Raw genomic sequence first — 22,461 nt, forward strand, 5'->3', positions numbered from 1 at the left:
AAAATTCATCCTAAAACAGAAGCATTCCCTGCTGAGGTTCCATGCAGGCAGGCTGGCTCTGCAGCTGCTCTCCTTCCCGGCCACAGCAATGGTAACCTCGCACACACACAGCACCTCCTGCACAGCTTTGGGTCCGCTGCCCACCACAAACACCGCTCAGCAACAAGCAAAAACCATTTAGAGAACCTCTAAACACCCATTTCTTATAGCACATCCCTACGGCAGCTGCAGCAAAGAAATAGAAGTTGGGAAGTGCTAATCCTGTAGCTATCGGGCTGCAATACCATCAGAAAGTCATTTCCCAAATGCAGAAGTCACCTACACAGCCACTTCTGCATCTTGAAGCAACTCGTGATGAGAGAGCTGCTTCCTTAAAGGCACGGGCAGTTTTCTGCCTGACGTTCAGCTTTATTTCACAGAAGGAAACAAAGCCACCTGTATATTCTAACACAGGACTCGCAGCAGCAAAAGGTGAACAAAAGCTCCACCAAGATTTGGCAAGGCAAACAAAGCACGCTGCTTTCACGGCTATTGAAATACTCCCTTATGCAAAGCTACTTTACGCGAGCAAACTGAGTTACTGCACAAGCATTCAGATACGAATGATTTCTATTTCTCTTTTAAGCATTAATTTTAACTTTCTTAAATTATTAAAGGCATTCAATCTGTATTAAGGCTACGGCTTGCAAGGATAAAAGACCAAAGCAAGATGATTTCTTGCATAGAGGAACACGAACAGAAGTGCACTACAACAGAGCAGGTGATTCCACGTTCAGTTTTTAATCAGGAGGAAATGTTAGCATATACCCCACAAATTAAGCCTGCCTCACACCTTAAACTTCTCCATTCGGCTCTACAAATGAACACGAACTTTTCAAAAGAACATTGAAGATATTAGGAATATCGGCTCAATCTGCACAATTTCTCTACAATTCAACAAAGAGGGAAAGACTCGACACGACATCCACCATGAGACATCCAGGATCAAAATCTCAGGGTCTACATACAAAACAAGGTAAAATTCTGGGTGCCAATGTCATTCAATACATAACAAGGTATTTTGCCACAGGGTAGTCTCACGAAAGAATTCCCACCTTAATATCCTCATTTCTCTCACTTACATGTATGCTGGAGAAAGTGGCGATGACCTGGATGTTTTAAGCACAGGAACTGGGAATTTCCAGATAGCAGGAGAGCTCGTTTTCCATTTCAATGGCATGTTGTCACCACGGTACTACAATAACAGTAAACAGCGTTTCCATAACAGACTACCAACTAGGACTTCCATTCCACACACTACTGACACAGCAGTGGCTGCTGCTAAGAACAAGGAAATGATTCTGCCAATGCCCTCAAACCGATGCTTCCAATCTGTAAGACGGGGCTGCAAGGCATCTCCTTTTAAATCCTGCTGTCCCCTAAAGCAATACGATGATTCTATCCTTCTAACTCAACAATAGTGCCACCTCGTTAGGGAAGCACTGACTGCAGTGTATGGATAAAAAAAAAGAGAGAAAGACCGCACCGTGCACACCAGCACAACGCAGCCTTATTTAATAAAAGCAACTAATTCTTTTAAAGAACTATTTCTGATGCTATTGTTCTACCTTAACAGGGACACTGCAGCACTGCACTGTATTCTCTCCCTATTAACCTCCTTTCTGACCAATGAAAGCAGAAAAATGGGTTTCATATAAAAATGAAACAACGTACCTACTCAGAATACACTTGTCATCCTCTGAACATTCTTCTTTTGAGCTGCAACAATACAAATGGGATATAAATCTCAGCATAGCCTTAGGCCACGGCTAATAGAGATCAGTGACTAAATTCAGCAGCCTGTTTTCCTCCTGTGCAAGCTCTGACCAAACAATACAAGAAAGCCATTATGGAAAAAGCCCATTGCAGAAATCAGTCCTTCTAATCCATAGCTAGGAAGACAAAATAAAGCATAAATCGCTGCAGGTTTCTGCACGCTCTTCTAATAGCTTCTGCTTCAGGACGCTCTCATTTTCCTATTCTCATTTCCAAGGAGGATGAGCAAAATCTCATGCATTTTACAACACGCTATGGGAACAGAAATATCACTCTGCTTTCCGCAGCACAGAAGCGGAGAGCAGCGTGCTGTTAATAGCAGTCCTCGTAGGGACGCTATCAACAATCTAATCCTGAACGTCCCCCGGCCCCCCCCAGCCCCGCAGCTCACGCATTGCCTGGAGAAGTGGGGAGGCAGCCGGGCACGCAGGTGTCCATCAGGGACCACTCTGCAACTCTGCGACCTCCCAGGGCTGACGACAGCGGGGAGTTTAGAAGGCGAGCTATTAAAAACGGAATGGGGAATTTAACAGCGCGTTGTGCACGAGCCGATTGGGTTTCTAGGAAGAAAAGGGAAAGCTCTGACCGTATTGATTACCTCCCTTAAGGAGAAAGGAATCAAATCCCACTTAGGGCCACTGTAGACAGGATCGACGCTATTGGAGACGTTTATCCTACAGATTTCAGCACAGTCTTTGTGCAGCGTGACAGTGTTTCTGTTCATCAGGACAGCTTAATCCCATCACAAAAAAGCCAACACCCTGCCACACCGCTCAGCAAAGGAGAGCAGAACAAAGAGCAGCATTCCTGCTAATTTTTAAAGCAATTTAATAGCGCTTAGTAACACTCGGATGGGTTTTTCCAGAGGTGAAACCTACATTGTTAAGTTTATTTGAAGGATGAAGTCACCGTGCAATAATTGCTGCTTCTGCTTGTTATTATTGAAATTGTTTCCCAAAACTAGTTTTGTGCAATTAAAACTGTTACCATAGCCACAAGCACTGAACTAAAATAATCCAGGAAGATCGCATCCCAGGATGAATTCAAGTCTAGATACACTTACTGAGCAAACCCAGTTCTTTGGGATTCATAATTACACATCAGCAGCGCTAAGACAGGAGCTGCTACTCAAAGAGCGCGGCACAGACATGAGTTGTATAGGACAGATTACTCATATGCTGTGAATATTAAGAAACAGCAGCCCCACAAATAGCAAACATGCATTTTCAGCATCAAGAAGTCCTACACTTTCAATAGAATGCATGCATTCACATGTCAACATCCACACTTGCGCACCCACAAACTGCATACACCCACATGTGTAGCAGGCTGCTAGATCATTCTGCCCTGCATTGCTACACTGAAGGCCTAAAACTTCATTTGAAAGGCATCAAAACATCATTTGAAAGGCTTTCTTCATTTCGAGCTAGTGCCACCAGCTACTAGCCATCTCTTTAGTCTGCACCCACCTGCTCTACCCAAACCAAGGAGTTCATTACAGGTTGCCCAGAGAGGCGGTGGTGCCCCATCCCTGCAGACAGCCAAGGTTGGGCTGGGTGGGCTCTGAGCACTGATGGAGCCGTGGGTGTCCCTGCTCAGTGCAGGAGTTGGACCAGATGGCCTTTGCAGGTCCCTCTCAACTCAAACAATTCAATTCTGTGATTTTGTTTACCAAGTGCAGCACTGCTAATACATGAGAACGATGCAAGGACAACCCATGCCCCACCTTTTCAGAAGTAGCTGTGTTAATGCTATCTGTATCTGTTTTTAATGAAGAAAAAGTCCACCTTAGCAGTGCAGTCGTTGCCACACGTTGACTAGTACTAAGTCAACCAACACACATCCAGAAATCAGATATGCTCCTCAACTCTGAGGCCAAGAAGATCATTGTGTAGAGTGCAACATTTGTGCTCAAATACCTCCTGTCCTTTGTATGCATCTGCCCATGTTTGTTTTTCCATCCAGTTGATAAGCAACCTAATTAAAAACCTTGCAGTGAAAAAAAAGAAATCAATAGCAGTAAAATTCAAGTTTTTAAAGGTGTATAAAAACCTGAGCACCACCCAACTTAATCTACTCCCAACGCTGCACACTACTGATCAAACAGTCAACGCACAAAAAGCACAGAACTGAAGGAAGCAGCAGTGCCAGGTACTCCAAAACCAGAGCAATGCCTCTCACTTCCAATATAGTACTGCATAGTACACATTTTAAAAGCTGGAAAAAACAACTGGTCCCCCAGAACACACTGTGCCCACTGAAAACACCTTATTTTCTGTCCTCACATTATGTTGCTTTTCCTTTTATCCCCAAACTAAACAGTCCTGATGGCCAAAAGCAGCATTACAGCCCCATGCAGATTCCCACTTGCTGAAGCAGCAGTTATTCCTGGACGAGGGCTATGAAAACACTACATTAGGGTAGCAAACCAGACAGATAACTGCTCAGACTGAGCAGCTCCTTGGGCCCATTTCCTCATTTAAAGGGGTGTGACTTCAAGCAAGTTTGCTTTTAGGTTAAATATTAGATTTCAAACGTGAAGTTATATGCTACTTATTATTCAAGTGCCTTGCTCATCTTTTATGTTGTACACAAGAGACAAGAATGAAGCCTTCGCTTTCTGAGCAATTATTTCTATGCTGCTCTTTCCAAACCTGCACTGCACACACAGACAGCAAAGGAAGCGAGTGGCACAGCACCGAGCACAGCTGCTGGGAGCTCCTCCATGAATGAACTGAACAGGTGGCACAAGAAGGAAGAGACCACAGGCCAAGTTCCCAAACAGCCATTTCCCAGCCTTGAGCTGCTGCCACAGTGGGAAATAATTGAGGCCATAGAGCAAACCCAGCAAACAACACCTGAGTGCTGATCATCGCTGGGGTCTGGGCTACTTCCCATCATAGCAGGGACTGTCCCTTTGTGATCCTCTCCCTTCTCCTCATTCCATCCTCCTCTTTCCTTTGTGCTCTTTGGACACCAAGGTATTCCCGTGTTACCACATGCATGCTGTTGCTACAATTGCTTTCACTCCCTTTTGCAAAACACACCATATTATGAACTACAAATTCTCTTCTAGCACAGCACACTCACATTCCTGGGGCAGATGCATTTCCCACCAAACTTCTAAACCACCTTTGAATTCCCTATCAGACTAGTGGTTTTTCAAAGAAGAAACAGTCACATACAGAAAGATGTGACCAAACTCAGCAGCATCATTAAAACACACTCATTTGAGAATACTTATTTGAGTCCTGGAGCACCATGTGACTCCTATAGGAAAACCAAGCAGCTTTAGCTTAACTTCTTCCAAGATATGCCACTGAATTTTCATCAGCTTTAAGACAAACTTATTTTTTTCCAGTCTTTAAAGTATAAAGAAAAAGCTAAAAGCATTTGCTCAGCCACATGATTTGCTGTGGGTGAAGTGATTCACTGTTCTGCTCCAGCCAGCTGCTTACATCCCTCCTTTCATTCATCTGCTGTGTATCTGAGAGCTGAAACCACTAGGTGGAAATAGGGCTCTGCTGTACAGGAGCTTTCTCAGCCTTGCAAACCCATTCTGTAGGACCTGAGAAATCATCACCGCTCACAGAACCCTGTGTTCATTTCAACCATAAAGAACAACATTCAAAGCTACAGTGAGTGGGCAGAGCACATCTCCCATTTACATTTAGAAACGTGGACAGGAAGGTTGAAATATTTCATGGCATCACAATGAATGTTTGCTAATATTTGGACTACTTTTTACTGGCAGGGCTTAAGATGAGGCTCCGGACTCAGTGACAGTCAAAAAAGAGGTCCTAATGCTGATGCTCAAAGTCTTTCAGGTATCTTTGAGCTTCTGATATTTCATCCCCATACCTGGTGTTATAAAAAAATCAAGTGATTCAAAGCCTTTTCACATTCTAAAAATGGCTAATGCCTCTTTTAAATGTTTTTAACCCCAGTACGGTTTGCTTCAGGCTGAAGGCAGAAACTCCATTTCAGATTGGAAGGAGCTGCTGTGGTCCCTTGTCCATCTTACAACTACCAACACATTAAACTGACGCGTGCTGCTGCACGAGGCCATTTTAACACAGAAGAAAACTAAAATACAACTCCAGAGCTCCAATAAGACACCCACATTGCCATAAAACTCAAACACAATAATCATTTCCCAATCAAATCACATATCAGCATTCTAAATGCTGCTCAAGGCACAGTCCTAGAAAATGAATAGGAGCAAATAACACACAGCTCTTCTCCTCAGAATCTGTAAGAAAAGCATAGACGGAGAGTTGCAATGGCACAGTGTCCCCTCCAGGTGATACCATAGCATTCCCTAAACACTCAAGTAGAAGAAAAAGCTGGTTATGTGCATCTGTGAGTACTTCTCTTGAAGCTACAATTTTTCTAGAAACCTCAGGAATCTACTTTACAATTAAATAGCTTTCCAATTAGATTGCCTAAAATGCACTAAGAAATAAACTATAAAGAGCCACAGACAGTTCTGAGTTACACCTGTGCTCTGACTCATGATCCATCACACTGCAAAGACAGTTGGATATGTGTTGGGGTTGTTCCCATTGTTCTGGTGTTGGTTAGGTGCCTTGTTTTTGATATACAGACAATGGCAAAAAGTCCCCAGATATCAGATATGAGTTACAGCATCACCTTGAAGCAATTGCACCATAGAATATGCACAGCCTCGAAAACATAAATGAATTCCTTACAAAATATTGCAGAAAATACTTGATTTTAATTCTCTAACTATTCATAATTCATAGATTCACAGAAGGGCCTGGGTTGAAAAGGACCACCATGACCATCTTGTTTCAACCCCCTGCTATGCGCAGGGTCACAAACCAGCAGACCAGGCTGCCCAGAGCCACATCCAGCCTGGCCTTGAATGCCTCCAGGGATGGGACATCCACAGCCTCCTTGGGAAACCTTTTCAGTGCATCACCACCCTCTGGGTGAAACACTTCCTCCTAATATACAACCTAAACCTCCCCTGTCTCAGTTTAAAACCATTCCCCCTTGTCCTGTCACTATCCACCCATATAAACAGGAGGGGAACGGCTGTTTACATGCTCCCTTCAAGTACTGGAAGGCCACAATGAGGTCTCTCCAGAGCCTTCTCTTCTCCAAGCTAAACAAGCCCAGTTCCCTCAACCTTTCCTCATAGGAATTCTTGCGATGACTGCTCAAGAAGGACCAAGGAATTGTAATTCAGTTTCAGGTATGCTTTGTGATGGTGCAGAGTCCTCAGAAATAGCAAATACAATGCTAAGTGTGCTCTCCTGCCCACAGAAGTAGCTTTTATTTCACTCCACTTCTAGAGGTGTTGCATGGATTCTTGAAGAGGGCTCTGCTCTAAAAAAGCAGAGGTAAGATTTGCAGTGGAAATCACTTTCAAGAGTAAAATACATGATTTTAACTTGATGTCAAGCTACAGGTCACAGCAAGGCAAAAACCAAAAGTCTCAGCTTCAACTGGGCAAACCACATAAAACTATTAGGAAAATAAGTGTTAAATCCTTTTAGTAAAGGTAAAACCAAACTGAGTTAATGGAGGTTTCCATGTTTTGCTCTCAGCCCACATGCTCTGCTGACAACATACAGCTCGAATGAAATGGTTTTGAATTAGCACTGATTTAGTGAGGGGACTGTGCTCACCTTCCCCAGGTGGTTATATTTAGTAAATCACCACAACATCTGGATGCAGAGGCATGGCAGCCAGACCAACCCTCCTGAAAACAACTGGTCCAAAGCAACAGGTTATTATTAGGTTAATCTGTAGGCCACAATGAATTCATTTTGAAGCCAATTTCACACCGTTGCTAGGGTTTGTTGGCTGAGCATTGTTTTATTAAAGTATGCACAAACATTTACACACTGGATGATATGATACCAATACATTAAACAGTTCTTTAATTAAAAGAAGGGTAGGACAGAGGACCAACCACTGACAACATATCCCATGCACCAGACAGCAAGCTGCAAGAGACATTAGTGATGTTACTTTCTTTACACAGAAGCTATTAGTCATTTTGCATTCCCTAAACCTTCTTGTCATTAATCAGGAGCAGTTTTTGTCCTCCTGCACACATGTAAGGCAGTCCCTGTTTAGAAGGCCAGGCATGGGGAAGCAAGAATAAAGCAGACTGAGTCACTATAGAAACACACAGTAAGAGCAGTGATCAATGTCTTTAAGAGACAAAAACATCAACTTTCTAAGCACAGCAACTCCTGCTGTGTTGTCAGCATAGATGGATCCAGTCTGCTGACCCACAATCCCGCACAGCACACGTGGGCAGGCAGAAGGCCTTATCCCAAGGCCAAAGTCCCTCAGGGAAGACTAACAAAGACACTGAAAAGGTTCAGAGAAAGATGCTGATGCTTCAGGCCATTGCAAGTCATTATGTGTAACCTGTGAGCCAAGAGAAAAACATCAAGAAAACAGTGGGAACATTCGTTCTAGGCAAGACTTGAAGCAACTATGCCATGCTGCACATTGCTATTTCACTGCTGCTTGCTGATTTACTTTAAGTCACAAAAGAAATGATAATTAAGAGGTTTGATCATTACATCAGTCTGTCTTACATTAAATATAAGTTTTAATAAAATAACTCAAGCTTCAAAGTTCAGTTTGTCTCCACACAAAGGCACATGAAAGGTTACATGGCAAAAAGCTGAGTGTGAGATTTCTCACCATCACCAGCACTTCTCAGCATAAAAAAACAGAACAGTTTCTCTACCACAGAGCCTTCAAGATTCTTCCATCTAAATGGAATGAGGAACAGGTGGGACCAGGACTGAAGCTGAGGCAGTACAATATGAAAAGCCCTTTACATGAGATCTTTTTTCCTTCATATAAACCATAGGTGACCAGGAATCAACTCCTCCCATTTGTCAAAGGCAGGTGGAGTCCAAAGACTTCTTCCCAAAAGATATATTGGGGACCCTCCCTTCTTCAGGGGTTAGGCCAGTGATAACCTGTGTGCTACCTGTTTGAAAAGGAAAGCAAATCTAAACAACCTGGTTTGATGCTCTTCTATTCAGAAGCAAGCTCAATCTTCATGGTTAAGACTGATTAAAAAACACAGGACTCAAAGATACACAAAAACAATTGCAAAGTTGCTTTAGAAATACACTCGCATGAAATTCATCATCAAATACTAAAATCCCTGCTTAATAACGATAAGTACCAATTGCATTTTGCATTGGAATTGATGAGACCATAAATTTAAAGCAAGCTGAACTTGTCCTAGGCAAAGTTTCAAAAGGTGCCAATTATTCATCTCACTCACATTTGTTACAGTGGGCAGATGTACAAACTGAGTTTGCTTCCAGAAGCAAATCTAAAGTGACAGTTTTAGGATATTCACTTAAGAGTGAACAACTCTGCAGTTATAACATCCCAATTTAGTGACAACATAAACAGAACTATTCAGATAATTTAGGACCAAGCCAGGGCATACTGCATAGAAAACCATGCACAGCAAAAGCTGTTTTTAGAAAAATTCCTAGTGTTAATCTTGTTTGGATTTTTAAAGCTATGAAGTATTCAAACTAAATAGCTTAGTCTCCTAATAAGTCTTCATTTCATAACACTTTCAGGCATGTTTTATATTGCAGAGGAGTGCCTCAGCGGACTGTGGATGTGCAGAACATCTCATCCCTAAGGAAAACTGGAGGTCAGTGCTTTCAGGAGCCCCCACAGAAGGTGCCTTCTGACAGAAAAAGTGTCTTTTGATACACACACGTACAACACCAAGCAACTGCACGAGCTTTGAACCACGCCTGGCCTTTCTCTGAAGTATTAACTCAAAGCAGCTGTAATTCAGGTGTTCGTCTGCCAGAGGGAGCTGAAGCCAAGAGAAAGAACACAGTACAATGCAATACTTCCAAAGTTCTGGGCTAGTTCAGCACAACACAAAATCATTTCACTACTCAGACAAAGCACGTCCTGCTCTGAAAGCACCACCACCACCCACATCTCCCTCTGTCAGTAGGGACCTTCAAACTGAATTCCATCACCTACCTTTAGGATATGTTCAACTGCTGCTTGAGATCCACAGAATAGCTGCTCTAGAGATAAGCTGCTCTAACAGTGCAAGCACCACATCCGATGTTATCTAATGCTTTATTACATCAAGTTCTTCTCACTTCATGCATGGCAACACTGTGCAAAGACCAAGTATCCAGTTGGACAGACAAAAATAGAGGAAAAAATCTGCTTCCAGCTTGATGCTTAAATGCTTATGTGCTTTTTTCTCTCCCCAAAACACTTTCCCCTTCCTGCTTCTAGAACCCCAGAAGTGCTACTGCATACAACTGAGTTGCCTTATTAATTTGTTCCTGCAAAGCAGCAGTTCACCCAAAGAGCTTAAAACAGGCAGGAATTGGCTTCTTCTTGCCAAATAGTAGAGCAAAATGTTCTCCCATCAATGCAACACAGGATATTTTTAGACAAGATTCAGAAACACATCTTGGGAAAGAATTCCCCTATATGTTATGGATGAATACTTTCCAGCCTGCACTTTGAAGTGCTTCCAGCTTCACAAACTTCTATATCTAAAGCCAGCATTAATCCCACCAGTTCTCACATTTAGGGGAAAAAACAGGATGTATAGAGCTTTAAATAGATCCCCTAAACTCTCAAGGCCAACCCTCCTTAGATCAACATTTGACCAACAGCTTTACCATGAGCTTAGTAGCCTCCTGTGCATTCCTCGCGCTTAAAACAGCTTTAGGAAAATCAATTATGCCACCTTCTGGTATTCATAAGAATTGCTCTACAAGACAAGTGTGCTTTTCATAAATCCCCATTTTTTTTAAATGGGAAAAACAGGACACCCAGAAAACTCACTCCATCCAGGTAAGATACTGATTCAGAATGATTTATTTGGTTGTACATTGCCCCCTGTTTGGACCAGCTTGTGCTCAGTCTCAGTGTCCCTAGGCCTGTCTCCCCTTCCTTCCCAGCAAACACCCATCCACACTCCGTGGTTTGAGGCACAACCTATTCTGCCACCAGCAAAGGAACTGGAAGAGGCAGAGCAAAAAGGAGGAGTAGGCTGGGTGGAACAGCAAAGACACAGGAAAAAACAGTAACAGTCTGAAGTGTCACAACGTGCACCACTAAGGTGAACAGGGAGTAATTACTCACCGGCTCTAGCAGAAATAGGAAGCTTCATACGAAACTAGCAGATGTCTGGTGAAAAAAATAGGAGGCACCACACAACGCGTGCTTCAGTTGTGACACTATCAGCTTTTCAGTAACTGTTTCTTACTACACAAAAATCCAAAGCCAATGTAAAAAGTAACAAAATTAGAGCAACAGAAAAGGACATTCTGCTTCAGTCTGGAAGGCCCCTGAGCACAGACTGCCATAGACTGAGATGAGGTACTGAAGACATCCAGGTCCACACTAATACTGCAGCAGGACCAACGCACGGAGCTGTGGGATCAAAGTCCTTCCTGCAGCCTATTTGCAATTGTTCAGCAATTCATACTGCTAAGCACACAAAGGATGAATTTCAGCCACAAACCATTTCAAGAAACTTCTGAGCCTTCAGTGGAGAACTGTTTCTAGACTGCAAAGCATAAGCAGACAAAAAGCAGTGCAGCTCTAGTAGAGGAAGGAAAAAGGTATGGCAATAGGTATGAGATAACACTAATAGAGAACCTGCACAACTGACTCTGATGGTGCTCACCAGATGCACACCCAGCACTTCTGCAGTCTGTCTGTCTGACCCACAAGTTAATTACTCCCGGCAATAATCTTCCAGTGTAAGTCTGAACTACACAAGCTCAACTACACAGATTTCAGGAGTAAATAGAAAGCTTGTTGGTGTCAGCATCAGATAAGCCCAAGCCCATGTTCAGGTACTTACCATGCACAGGACACAGATGAGCATCCCCACTTGCTCACACACCCTCCCATAAGCCTGCACACATTCTTTAAGATTATATATACACTGCAAAGAGCTGGATATACGTATATCTTACTAATTATTTCTGTATCTCCAAACAAAACATACGTTACAACTTAAACCTCTAACATCTCTCACAATTAAGGTCTTTTACTTATTAACTTCAGCACTTCGGTTTCTGGAGATGCAGTAATTATTTTGCCTTCACACTGCAAAATGCACGCAGCATGAGTACAAAGCATGGCTTTCTTCACAAGCACCACCAGACTGTGCTGTGGCAGCAGTTTGTCTACCTGAAGGACATTCCAAGAACCACAGAGATAGCAGAACACCACGACTGCACATAAACCCTCGGAAGAACTGAGATGGGGAACTGCAGCCACCTGAGCAGAGCATTGCTGAGTACTGCCTCAAGCGCTGCCTGGAAATGCAATGCAATCATTCCACATAATGAAGTGTTAAGATAGCTTTTAAAGAAAATCAGGCACCATCAGTCATGCCTGAGTTGTCCCTCCCTGCCCATGTATTTACAGATACACAGAACTACTACTAACCAGAAGTATTTCTGCAGTTTAGCAGAGAGTTTCTTCACTCACGTGGAACGCTGATTCCAAATCTCCAACCTCGGACTAAAAGCAGACTTGGTAATTCAAAGGCAATTTCAAATGAACTCGGTGCTTTCATGACTTTAAACCCTTGAAAGCTGAAGCTTTTAAGGCCTTTGAATAGTGTATACTGCAAACATGAAAAGAAGGCAAAATTAATTCTGGGGGCACCTGGGAAATCTCTGCTGAGCCAGCCATATGCTACCCCAAATCTCAAAGGACAGGATACAGCAGTCAGATTAGGAAGGGAGGAAGGCAGGGCAACACGCCATGTATTTATTCAATAGGGTCAGCACTGAACTCAAAGCAAAACGCAGTTAGCAGCTCAAGATAAGATGAGCACTGACCACAGAAGTCTCTGTAAGCACTGAATTAAGAACTGGCTATTGAATAATAAGCCTCTATGGGGAAACCAAGAGTTACAGCCATTACTGGACCACAGGAGTTTTACATAAGCACCATTACAGAGCAGCACCCTTTTAGTGCTTCACATCAAATTTCTGCTAACTTGTGTTCTGGCTCATGTCCTGAATCAAGCAACAACACGCACAAACATACCTTTTTCTGTTTGATTTCTTAACTGATGTAGAAGTGTAAGCAAGTTACCAACACCTCATTGCATGAAAAGCAGCTGCTAGGAGGAAAGGCTATACAATTAGTTACATATCATTAGGAAAAAAAGAGAAAAAAGCAAAGTTAGGTATCATTATTGAACCTTGGCTTTCATGTGTCATACACACTCTTTCCAACACAAAATACAGTAGTGTTGTTCAGTCCATTCACTCTCATTTTCACTCCCTGTGCTCCCAGTTTCTGGGCTTCAACTCTTATAACCCAATGCTTTTAACTGTCTAGAGAACAAGGCAATTCCTGTTCTCAGAGAACACTCCTCATCACTCCCAAGTTATGCATAGCAGAGTTGGCCAGCCTAACTTCAGATAAAGGCAGCACACATCGTGTAATTACCACCTGGTGTCTTTGTCACGTCGCAATGAAAGGGATATCCTGTTCACAATGACAGACCAGTGATGCCCTGGCAAAGCCTGTGAGCAAAATACAAGTAAGACAACTACATAATTTAGTACACAGGCCCAGTTTTAGTTACCTGAAAATAGAATTAAGCAACCACATTGGTTCTCTCCTCACTGAAGGGACAGAGCAAGAGGGGAGAAAGCCTTAGTCTGAGTGCTGATAGGAACTCAAACAACAGCCAGTGATGCTGTGCCAGCCAGGAGAGAACAGCTTTACAAAGCATGCAAGATTCTCTGCTCCTGTTCCCGTGTTCTGCTTTACTCCCACATGACTGACTCACCCAAGTCATGTCAAACCATGCATAAGCAACTACAAAGGCAGTTTTTGCCATCCTCATCCAGCTGGGGCACTGAGGAACTTGCCGACTTGTTGATACATGACATCCACGCTCTTTGAGAGCATCTGAAGATTTAACACATTTACACTAAGTGAACCTTTCCTTCCAGATCCTTGGCTGATACACCTCCACCCACCTGGCTGTCAGGTATGATTCCAATAGCCTGGAGCACGTGTACCGCTGCAGAAAAGTGAAACTAAGTCTGGAACGTGGAACAGGGCAGTCACAAGCTGGAAACATTTGGAATCCAAAATGGAGCTGATGTGATAACATCACTTGGGAAGATGGAAGGATACTAGCAAGATGCTCAGATTTCAGAAGTGTCACAGACAGGCATGAATATACACAACATTGTAATGAGGCAGAACAAGTATTTCTACTGTAATAGAAAGTTCTCTGTGACAGATGCACTCCTGACTACCTTTCAACAACGCAGGATTTTCAGCTGTTAAATTTACTGTTACCTGCAGAAATCACACTTATCTGCTCTTCAGATTTCAGTATGCATTTATTTATGGGACTGCTAACCACCAGGCCATAGGACAACATACTACCTGAAAAAACAGAGCTGCTTCCCCTCAGCAGCCTTCCCTGGTCCTGCAAGATGCTTCTGTAAATCAGAAGATCATGTGATAGCTCATCAGTTGCTTCAGCTTTCACTGTTCAGGGCAGGACAGTAATGCAAGTAACCCAATACTTCTTATTTTTACAAAGTACATTTAATAACATTACCAACCCTAAAGCACAGCTCATCAAAACAAATCAGAGATCCAAAGCCAACAAGTTTTCTTTACAAGATGAATGCCCAAGCAAGACTGAGTATTTTGCTCCTCAGCACAGCCTCTACCACTGCATGACTATTCTCTAAAACAAGCCTGATTTTCAACTAAAACCTGAATCAGTGACACATCCTTGATTTCCAAAGGCAACAGGCAGAAGAATTACCAAGCACGATATATGCATGAGAAGAGAATATACGCACGATGGGTTTTTGTTTGGCTTGTTGTTCTGTTTTAATAACATGTTTTTGGTGTTTGGATGTGGGCTGTTTTTCAGATCCATTTTTAAGGTAGAAAGTACTAGCAAGCTATTCAGCACCCACCAGGAAAGGTCCGCTTCCCTTTTCAAAATGAAGTTGCTTTACTTAGGAGTAAAATGATCTCAACAGATCCAATCCACCAATAGGAATGTTTGGCATTTTCTTCACCTTCCATTTATCAATCAGTTATGTTTAATCCTTCCATGCTCGACTACATGAGAGATTATAGGTGACAGTTACCAACAAAAAACATTTCCTTGGAGTAAGGAACCCGGGAACACATGTTAACTTATCAACAGATGGCATCCTTGTACAGACTACAAGAGGAATTAAAAGACAGCATTGTTACTTTAGGAGATGACAACCTTTATTTTGAAGCATTTATTCAGATGATCAGCTGCTAGCTACAGCAGATTGAACTGTGCACTAAAATGACTCACCCCCAGAACAGCTCCTTAAGTTCTCCAAGTTTCTGTCCATTATCAGTATAACAACCATGCCAGTGCGTACCCAGCAGCGACATGCAGTTTAAATACAAGGTCACAGCAGAGAAAGAGTGCAGAAAAGTTCCTTTCTTCCCCAAAAGGAAAATGCTATAGTTGCAATTTGAGCAGACTATTTTAGATTCCGGGCTCTGAACCACCTTACCACAAAGCACGAAGATGCTTTAGATAAAGCCTATTGAAATTTAATGCATTCCAGCAAACACTGAACTGTGCAGGAAAACAATTATTCATCCTACACCCACCCAACAGTTGCCATCAAAAGATGAGTTTGAACAAATACATATCCATCCAAGCGACAGAAGACAGAGAGAGGAAAACAAAAGGGAAAATAGCAATCAGCATGTCATTATGTTACACTGCTAACAAAGTCACCAGTTGGAGAAGTTCCCCATCTTGTATTTTCAGCAAAAACAGTTCATACAGTACTGAGAACAGTACAAAGCAGCCTGTTTTTCCAAGCAGCTAACCTGTCACCCTTGTCACCAAGCACAAAATCATACAAGGGCCTGGGTTGAAAAGGACCACAGTGATCAGCTAGTTTCAACCCCCTGCTATGTTCAGGGTCACTAACCACCAGACCAGGCTGCCCAGAGCCACATCCAGCCTGGCCTTGAATGCCTCCAGGGATGGGGCATCCACAGCCTCCTTGGGCAACCTGTTCCAGTGCATCACTACCCTCTGTGTGAAAAACTACTTCCTAATATCCAACCTAAACCTAACTTGCAGCCAATACTGCCAAAATTCTGTGGAGTCCATCTGATGTTTTGATGAGAAACTGTGCATTTTTCTTTGATGAGAGCAAAATAAGTTGCAAGAAGTTACAAAACAGATGAGATATCTTGAAATTTATATTCAGGCACATCATCATCTGCATGCAGTCCTTCCCAACACTCTCTTCTGAGCTTTTTAAAGTAGCAGGTGAAGGCTATCAAGACCGACAGCAAGTAAACAATGCAAGAATAAACACCAGCTGAAAAGTCTGAAGCTAAAGGACAAAGACAGCAACAAGAAGTGCCAATCTCAATGAAAAGCCTTTAACCCAACCATATGCATGCAAAGAACCTACTGCTCAGGTGGGATGTGTATTTTTACTACTCCCTTCACCACCATAAGGTTCCATAAGTCCTCTTCCACTTGAGAAGTCAGGATCTGACCTAGGATGCTTCTTTCTGATTGACATGTCTCATATTCATGAGCACATCATAAACAAGGGCAACATTAGGAGGTAGCCAAGATTTCCAACATCTAAAATATAGCTGCAGAGAAGATGGAGGTACTCCCTTCACAGGGATGCATTTGGTTTTCCTTTATGTCATTAAAATCTTTCCTGAAGAGATTATGAACAGAAATTAGTTTCCAATGAAAATCAACATTAAGACACTTTTGTCACCTCAAAACATCCCAGACAATGAAAACATTCTGTATAGAGAAACCAAGACACTGAAGTTCAGTAGTTCTCTTTGCCAGGAAGCACCAAAGATGAAGATGAAATTCAAAGCTGAACTGGGTCCTCAGACTTTTAATATAATAAAGCCTCAGTTGAATGTGACAACACCTGGATTAAATTAAGCATTTCGGATGCTCTTCTCTACCTGCATATTACCTGGAGTGTTTGGACAGTCTGCATTTATGCTTTTCATCTTGCCTGCAGTGCTGTATCATTAGGGATGAGCAGTTTTGTTCATTTGTTTGTGAGATGGGAGGATAGGGAAAAGCATTTGTTTGCAGGTACTTCTCCCTTGGCAAGGGAGTGAACTTACAGGAAACATGAAGAGGTGCTGTTTCTCCGAATGAACTGATTCATACAAGCAAGTCTCCTCAATGCATTCCAGGTTTTAAGTGACTTATCAGTTCATACCATCAAATGCATCAGGATGGGCAGAAGAAGCCAACTTCCACTAGTGTGTCTGCAGACGGAACTGCTGTCCAATGGGTAACTTTTTCAGAAGCATTTGTACAGCCTCCTCAAGATGTAACCTATATCCCCTCATTATTTATCCCGATAAAATTCAACTCTCACAGAAATATTTCTACTTTCAGGCAAACTCCAGTTTCCTGAAGCCTTTGAGACTCTAAAACATCTTTCTGCCTCATCCCTTCAACCACATTATTTACTGCAATGCATTCACCCAATACTCCTGCTTCTCTCACCACAACAAGCTCAAAAAGTTGCTTTTTAATGGCCTTAAGGGCTCAGCTTTGCTGTATTTGCAACATTTGTTCCCCTTAACTAGATCAACCTTTGGCAAGCTGTCCCACAAGCAACTCTGGTTTCTTTCATGTGATCATTATACACAAAAATGCCTTAAAAAGAAAAGCAGTGATAGTTCCTCCTTCAAAACAACTGTAAGTATGACACATGGCACCAGACATCAGGTGCAATGACTATTTCTTCTGAGCCATTTGGTTTGATTTGCTATAGAGCCCTCACCTGCATTCCCTCTTACTTTGCACTGAGTTGTAAGAGTTTTTAGATGAAGGACGTTTGGACTTACATTTGCACACCAGCAGTGCTGGTCAGATGAGTATGCAAACAATGTATTGCCTAAAGAGGGCTTCTGCAATGCAGAGATTGAGCTGCACTTCCCTCTGCAAAGATATTACAAAGCTGCTGCTCTATTCAAAAAGCCAATGTATTCTCTTCCAAGGCTATTCAGTTTAGGCTGCTTGAAGCAAAAGCAAGTGATTGTTGTTTAAACTGAGTTGTGTGAAATTGTCCAAGGCCTAAAATAAAAGGAAGATACTAGTTTTGAGAAAAATAAACAGAAAAACACCTCATACTGCATATGGGAGCTCATTACAATTCAGAAACATACGCTGGGTCAGCTCAGACTTCCTGAAATATCATTTACAGACAGTACCATTTCAGGTATGCTGCATATACTAAGAAGGAAGTGAAGCTGTTTAATAGAACAGGATCCACTGCACTGAACTCCATAAAACACCATATTTAAAGTCAGTGCAAGTAATTCTTGTTTTATGTAAACCATTCTACTGAGAAACTTGCTTCTACAGCACACAAGAATATTACTAAAGCAATGTATAAACATTTATACATTACTCCAACTGCACTCCAACATGCAGAAGAACAGAGAACGAAGTAGTACCAGTGTGCATATTACAAAGCTCTGGAAGATTTACTGCCTTCTCCTCGTATCACCCTAAAATGCATCCTAAAATGGCCCAGGAGGACATCTGCACACAAACTAGTGCACAGCATAGCAACTGCAACCATTAATGATGATGTACAGACAGCAAAAGAAGCCCCTAGAGCCGCTACAGGGAAAAAGAACAGCCTTTCTATAGGTTTGACAGCATTAAGACTAATCTCAAAAGTACTCAGCAATTTCAGCCTGTGCACAGCACTTACAGGAGCACAATCATGCTTCTGTGCTCCTGAGCTAAAGCAGGATTATTTTGGTGCTAAGCACTCGTCAGCTGTGCCCTAACAGATCTCTGCTTCAGACAACCCACACTGGGCAGTCTCAGGCTCCAGAACCTGAGCTAATGAATTGAAGACAACAAAACTTCAGACTCATGCCCTTGCATTTAACCCATCACCTCAGGCCTGGCTGCTATGACTGCACAGCTGACAGCCTCAGCCAGAGAAAAGGAAAAGAGCTCCTCCTTAGCATTTCACACCCTGTGCACATCACAGACAGGACTGGGATCTGATGCTCACCCATTCCTACAAGCAGCTGAGTGACACCACATCAGGGTACTGCACAAGGACAGCTCAACACACTGAGATGGAAGTAGCAGAAAGCAGAGGTTTTGCAAGTGAGGTGTGTCAAAGCATTGCTGTAAATGAAATACTCTCTTGACTTGCAAGTCAGCCAGACATCTGTTTCATGCCTGGATTTGCATAATGAGACAAGTTTTAATTCTCATTTACAGCAAGATGACTCAAAATGTTATCAAGCTTCTCAGCTGGCCACAATACATTAAAGTGATTTAGAACTGTTGGTAAAACATTCAAGTCCTTACGGATTGAGCATTCTCAGTGTCCTGTAAAGGACTCACATCTCACCCTCCTTCAGTACAAGTCCTCTGTCACCCATGATTTCAGCACATCCCAGCTCACTCAGCACCTATACTTAATCACTGCTGGTGAAACAGAAGCCCCCAGGTTCGATTAGGTGAGCATTGCATTCAAAACAAAACAAAAACAAAAGCATGCAACAGAATATTTAGCAAATACGATCCAAGTAAAAGAAGAATCTGTATTTTTCCCACTAAGACAACAGAACAACATCCAGATCCCACTTTCTCACTAGCAGTGAAAAAAAATATCGCAGTAAGAACCCAGCTGCTGACTGACAGTTATTTCAAGTTTATTTCTTTATTTCAAGAAGTTTACGTCATTAAAGAGATCAGGGGAAGCTATGGAACACATCAGTCCATTCCCAGTAGAATGGAACAGCACAGGTAGAGCATGTCCCTTCAGAGCCCAGCTTGTCACATACAGCCCTGAGCTACTGATTACCAAGGGCACAGCTCAGTTACCTATTACCATTGTACAGATTAGACTTCCTCAGCCACAGGGAGATGTAAAGTAGAACAAGGCACCCTCCTTCAGCCTGCCAGGCTCAAAGAGCAAAAATCAACATAGCAAAGGGGTGCATGCCACTGGATTTTGGTCAAAGATGCTTTTTTAATACCATTTCAAGTTAAATGTTATCCAACATATTTATGAATTAATTTTTAAGGTTAACACAGAACTCAATACTGCTAAATGAAAAACTTGTTGTATGCTTTATTAACAAATTGACATTTGAACTGAAGTTGCAGCATGTGTTTTAAGCCCTTGAAAGCTTGCTGCTTGAGCATTCAAAGGTGGAACATTCTCCACTTTTAACCAGAAATACTACACATTGAAAACTGAATGGTAATATTTACAAGGAAAACATTGATAACAAGGAAATAGCAATTCCCCTTATTCATCCCACAGACCTCATAAAGCTGTAAGCATCACTCACTGTTGCACAGAGGTTAAAGCCAAGGTTATGACTGCACAGAACTGAGGAAAGAACCCAGTGCCTGCACCTCCAGCCTGTAACAAGGCCTCAGCTACCCAAAAGTTACCTCAATAAATCTCACTAAATTCAACCTTGCAGCATTCAAGTAAGAATTAATGAAACTAACCAGCTATTCATCACCTCTTACTGCAGCTACTAATGCTGACACAGTATTAATGTCAGCAGATCCAGAGCCACTGCTCACAGTGGATGTCACTGGCTGTAAGCCTCATCCACTCTTAAATATCAGAGCACCACCTGACACAACCATATGCTGAAGCCTGTGAAAAACTGACTGCTATGCAGCTAAAAGGTCCTTAGCCACAACCAGCTGTACAAACTAATCACTAGCCTACAAGGTAACTGCTATTTGTCTAGAGCCTTCGCTGAAAAATCACCACACTGAAATACAATCAATATCCTAACAAGAATAAAACTGCTCTTCAATCAGTAATAATGGCATCATTAAGGAAACACTTCATTTAAGGGATGAAGGCTGATATTTGGAACCTATGCTATACTTACACTGATCAAGTTCCAATGTTATTAACCTGATAACAAGGAAAATATCAAATACTGGATTTAATTCTTAAAAGCAGAGTTTTCAGAGCTCTATACAGCAATATGCAGTGGGAGAGCAAATAAAACTGTACCTGTTTAAAGCACTGTAAATAGACTTCTCCAAGGCCTGTACAGATCTGAGCACCGCAGAACCCCTACTCCTCTCCCTCATATTTAACCTGCTAGAAAGCCACATAAAACCTTAAAAGCATCTTTGAATTCTTGATTTTTTTTTTTATTGTTTAAATGTAAAGAGTTAGATCATTTCTTTTGTCATGGGGGAATATAGAAAGTTGAAACAAGATTATGTACCAAACCAAGTCTTTAGTCATATCCCCTCACTCTAAGTACTAAGCTAAGCAGTGGGGATAGCTGTGGCGAGGTTTGGAGAACATAAGCACAGGCAGCTTTAAGCATCACCCACCACAGGATTACACAAGCCTAAAGCAGCAGCAGAGCCCAAGCAGCTGCTACCTGCCTTACCAGGTCACATGCAGGGCTGCCAGGAGATCACCGAGGCTGAATAGAGCAGTCAAAGAGCTGCAGGAACAAGCTCTGCCCAGGATACCTAACCAAGGGACCCCACGAGCCCTCATCTGAATGAGGAACAATGAGAATATGTGCCACAGCTGCTGAGATCTGCTGCTCCGGTACCAGCAAAGGGCATCACAGAAAGTAATAGAGATCAAAAATATTATTAATGTTAGAAGTAATATTAACAAGTAATATTCCAGGACAAGGGGAAAAGGTTTTAAACTGGAAGAGAATAGATTTAGACTAGATATTAGGAAGGAATTATTTACTATGAGGGTGGGGAAACACTGGCACAGGTTGCCCAGAGGGGCTGTGAATGTACCCTCCACGGCAGGGCTCAAGGCCAGGCTGGGTGGATGGGGCTGTGAGCAACCCGGGCTAGAGGGAGCAGTCCCTGCTATAGCAGGGGGTTGGAACTCCATGATCTTAAAGGTCCCTTCCAACCCAAACCATCCTGTGAGTCTATGATCCCATATTACTGCTTGCAGCCAACACAGACACAGCCTTCAAGGACTTTGGTCAGAAGTCACACTGCTTCCTGGGCAAATCAGGTGGATCAGCACAAGGATTTCCCCTGCTGCTACATAAAGGAGGCAGCACCTAGTCAGGTCTGGCAACAAATCCTCCTACAGCCTTCCAAATCCTCCAACAACCTTCTTGAAATGGGAAGCATAGCCTGGAAGCAGCCAAGGGACAGCTGACAAGCAGCCAGTACTATCTTGAGGCAGAATTTCTCTTAACTGAAAGACAGAATACCAGCTTCTATTTGTATTTGATGCATCTCACATCCCAGAACAAGGAAATTAACCATTAATTCCTCGCCACCACCACCTCATTAAACAACAAAACCTTATCTATGAAAGTATGCAAAGCATTGCAGAATGAAGGAAGCACAGAAACCTTTCTTAGACCTACATTAAAAAAAGGTATATGGAAGAATCAAGACTGATTTCTGCCTGCAAGTTTAATGTATTACTATTCCAGTATAATAAAAGGAGATTATTTTTCCCCCCCAATTAAAACCTCTTGTTGTGTAGCAGTAATATAACTGCAAAAAAAAATAAGAACTCAAGGTACGTGCAGTAACAGCTACCT

The 22,461-nt window shown here is 42.4% G+C and overlaps 1 protein-coding gene across 10 annotated transcripts in view; it reads right to left on the reverse strand.

Moving 5' to 3' along the window:
- Positions 1-22,461, reverse strand: part of KLHL9 (kelch like family member 9) — a 68,318-nt gene that overhangs the window by 29,882 nt on the left and 15,975 nt on the right. For 4 of the 10 annotated variants that reach the window (XM_046939995.1, XM_046939992.1, XM_046939996.1 and 1 more), the window contains 2 exons: positions 1,714-1,758; positions 1,122-1,234 (listed from right to left, as the gene is read on the reverse strand). The exons of 2 other annotated variants lie outside the window; for them this stretch is intronic. In XM_046939995.1, the coding sequence (XP_046795951.1) occupies positions 1,122-1,219 (98 nt within the window). In that variant the 5' untranslated portion in view covers positions 1,220-1,234; positions 1,714-1,758. The remainder of the gene's footprint in view (positions 1-1,121; positions 1,235-1,713; positions 1,759-22,461) is intronic. 4 more of the 10 variants (XM_046939998.1, XM_046939997.1, XM_046939999.1 and 1 more) reach the window with 1 other exon arrangement.

Source organism: Gallus gallus, chromosome 4, assembly GCF_016699485.2.
Source record: "Gallus gallus isolate bGalGal1 chromosome 4, bGalGal1.mat.broiler.GRCg7b, whole genome shotgun sequence".
NCBI classification, from domain to species: domain Eukaryota; kingdom Metazoa; phylum Chordata; class Aves; order Galliformes; family Phasianidae; genus Gallus; species Gallus gallus.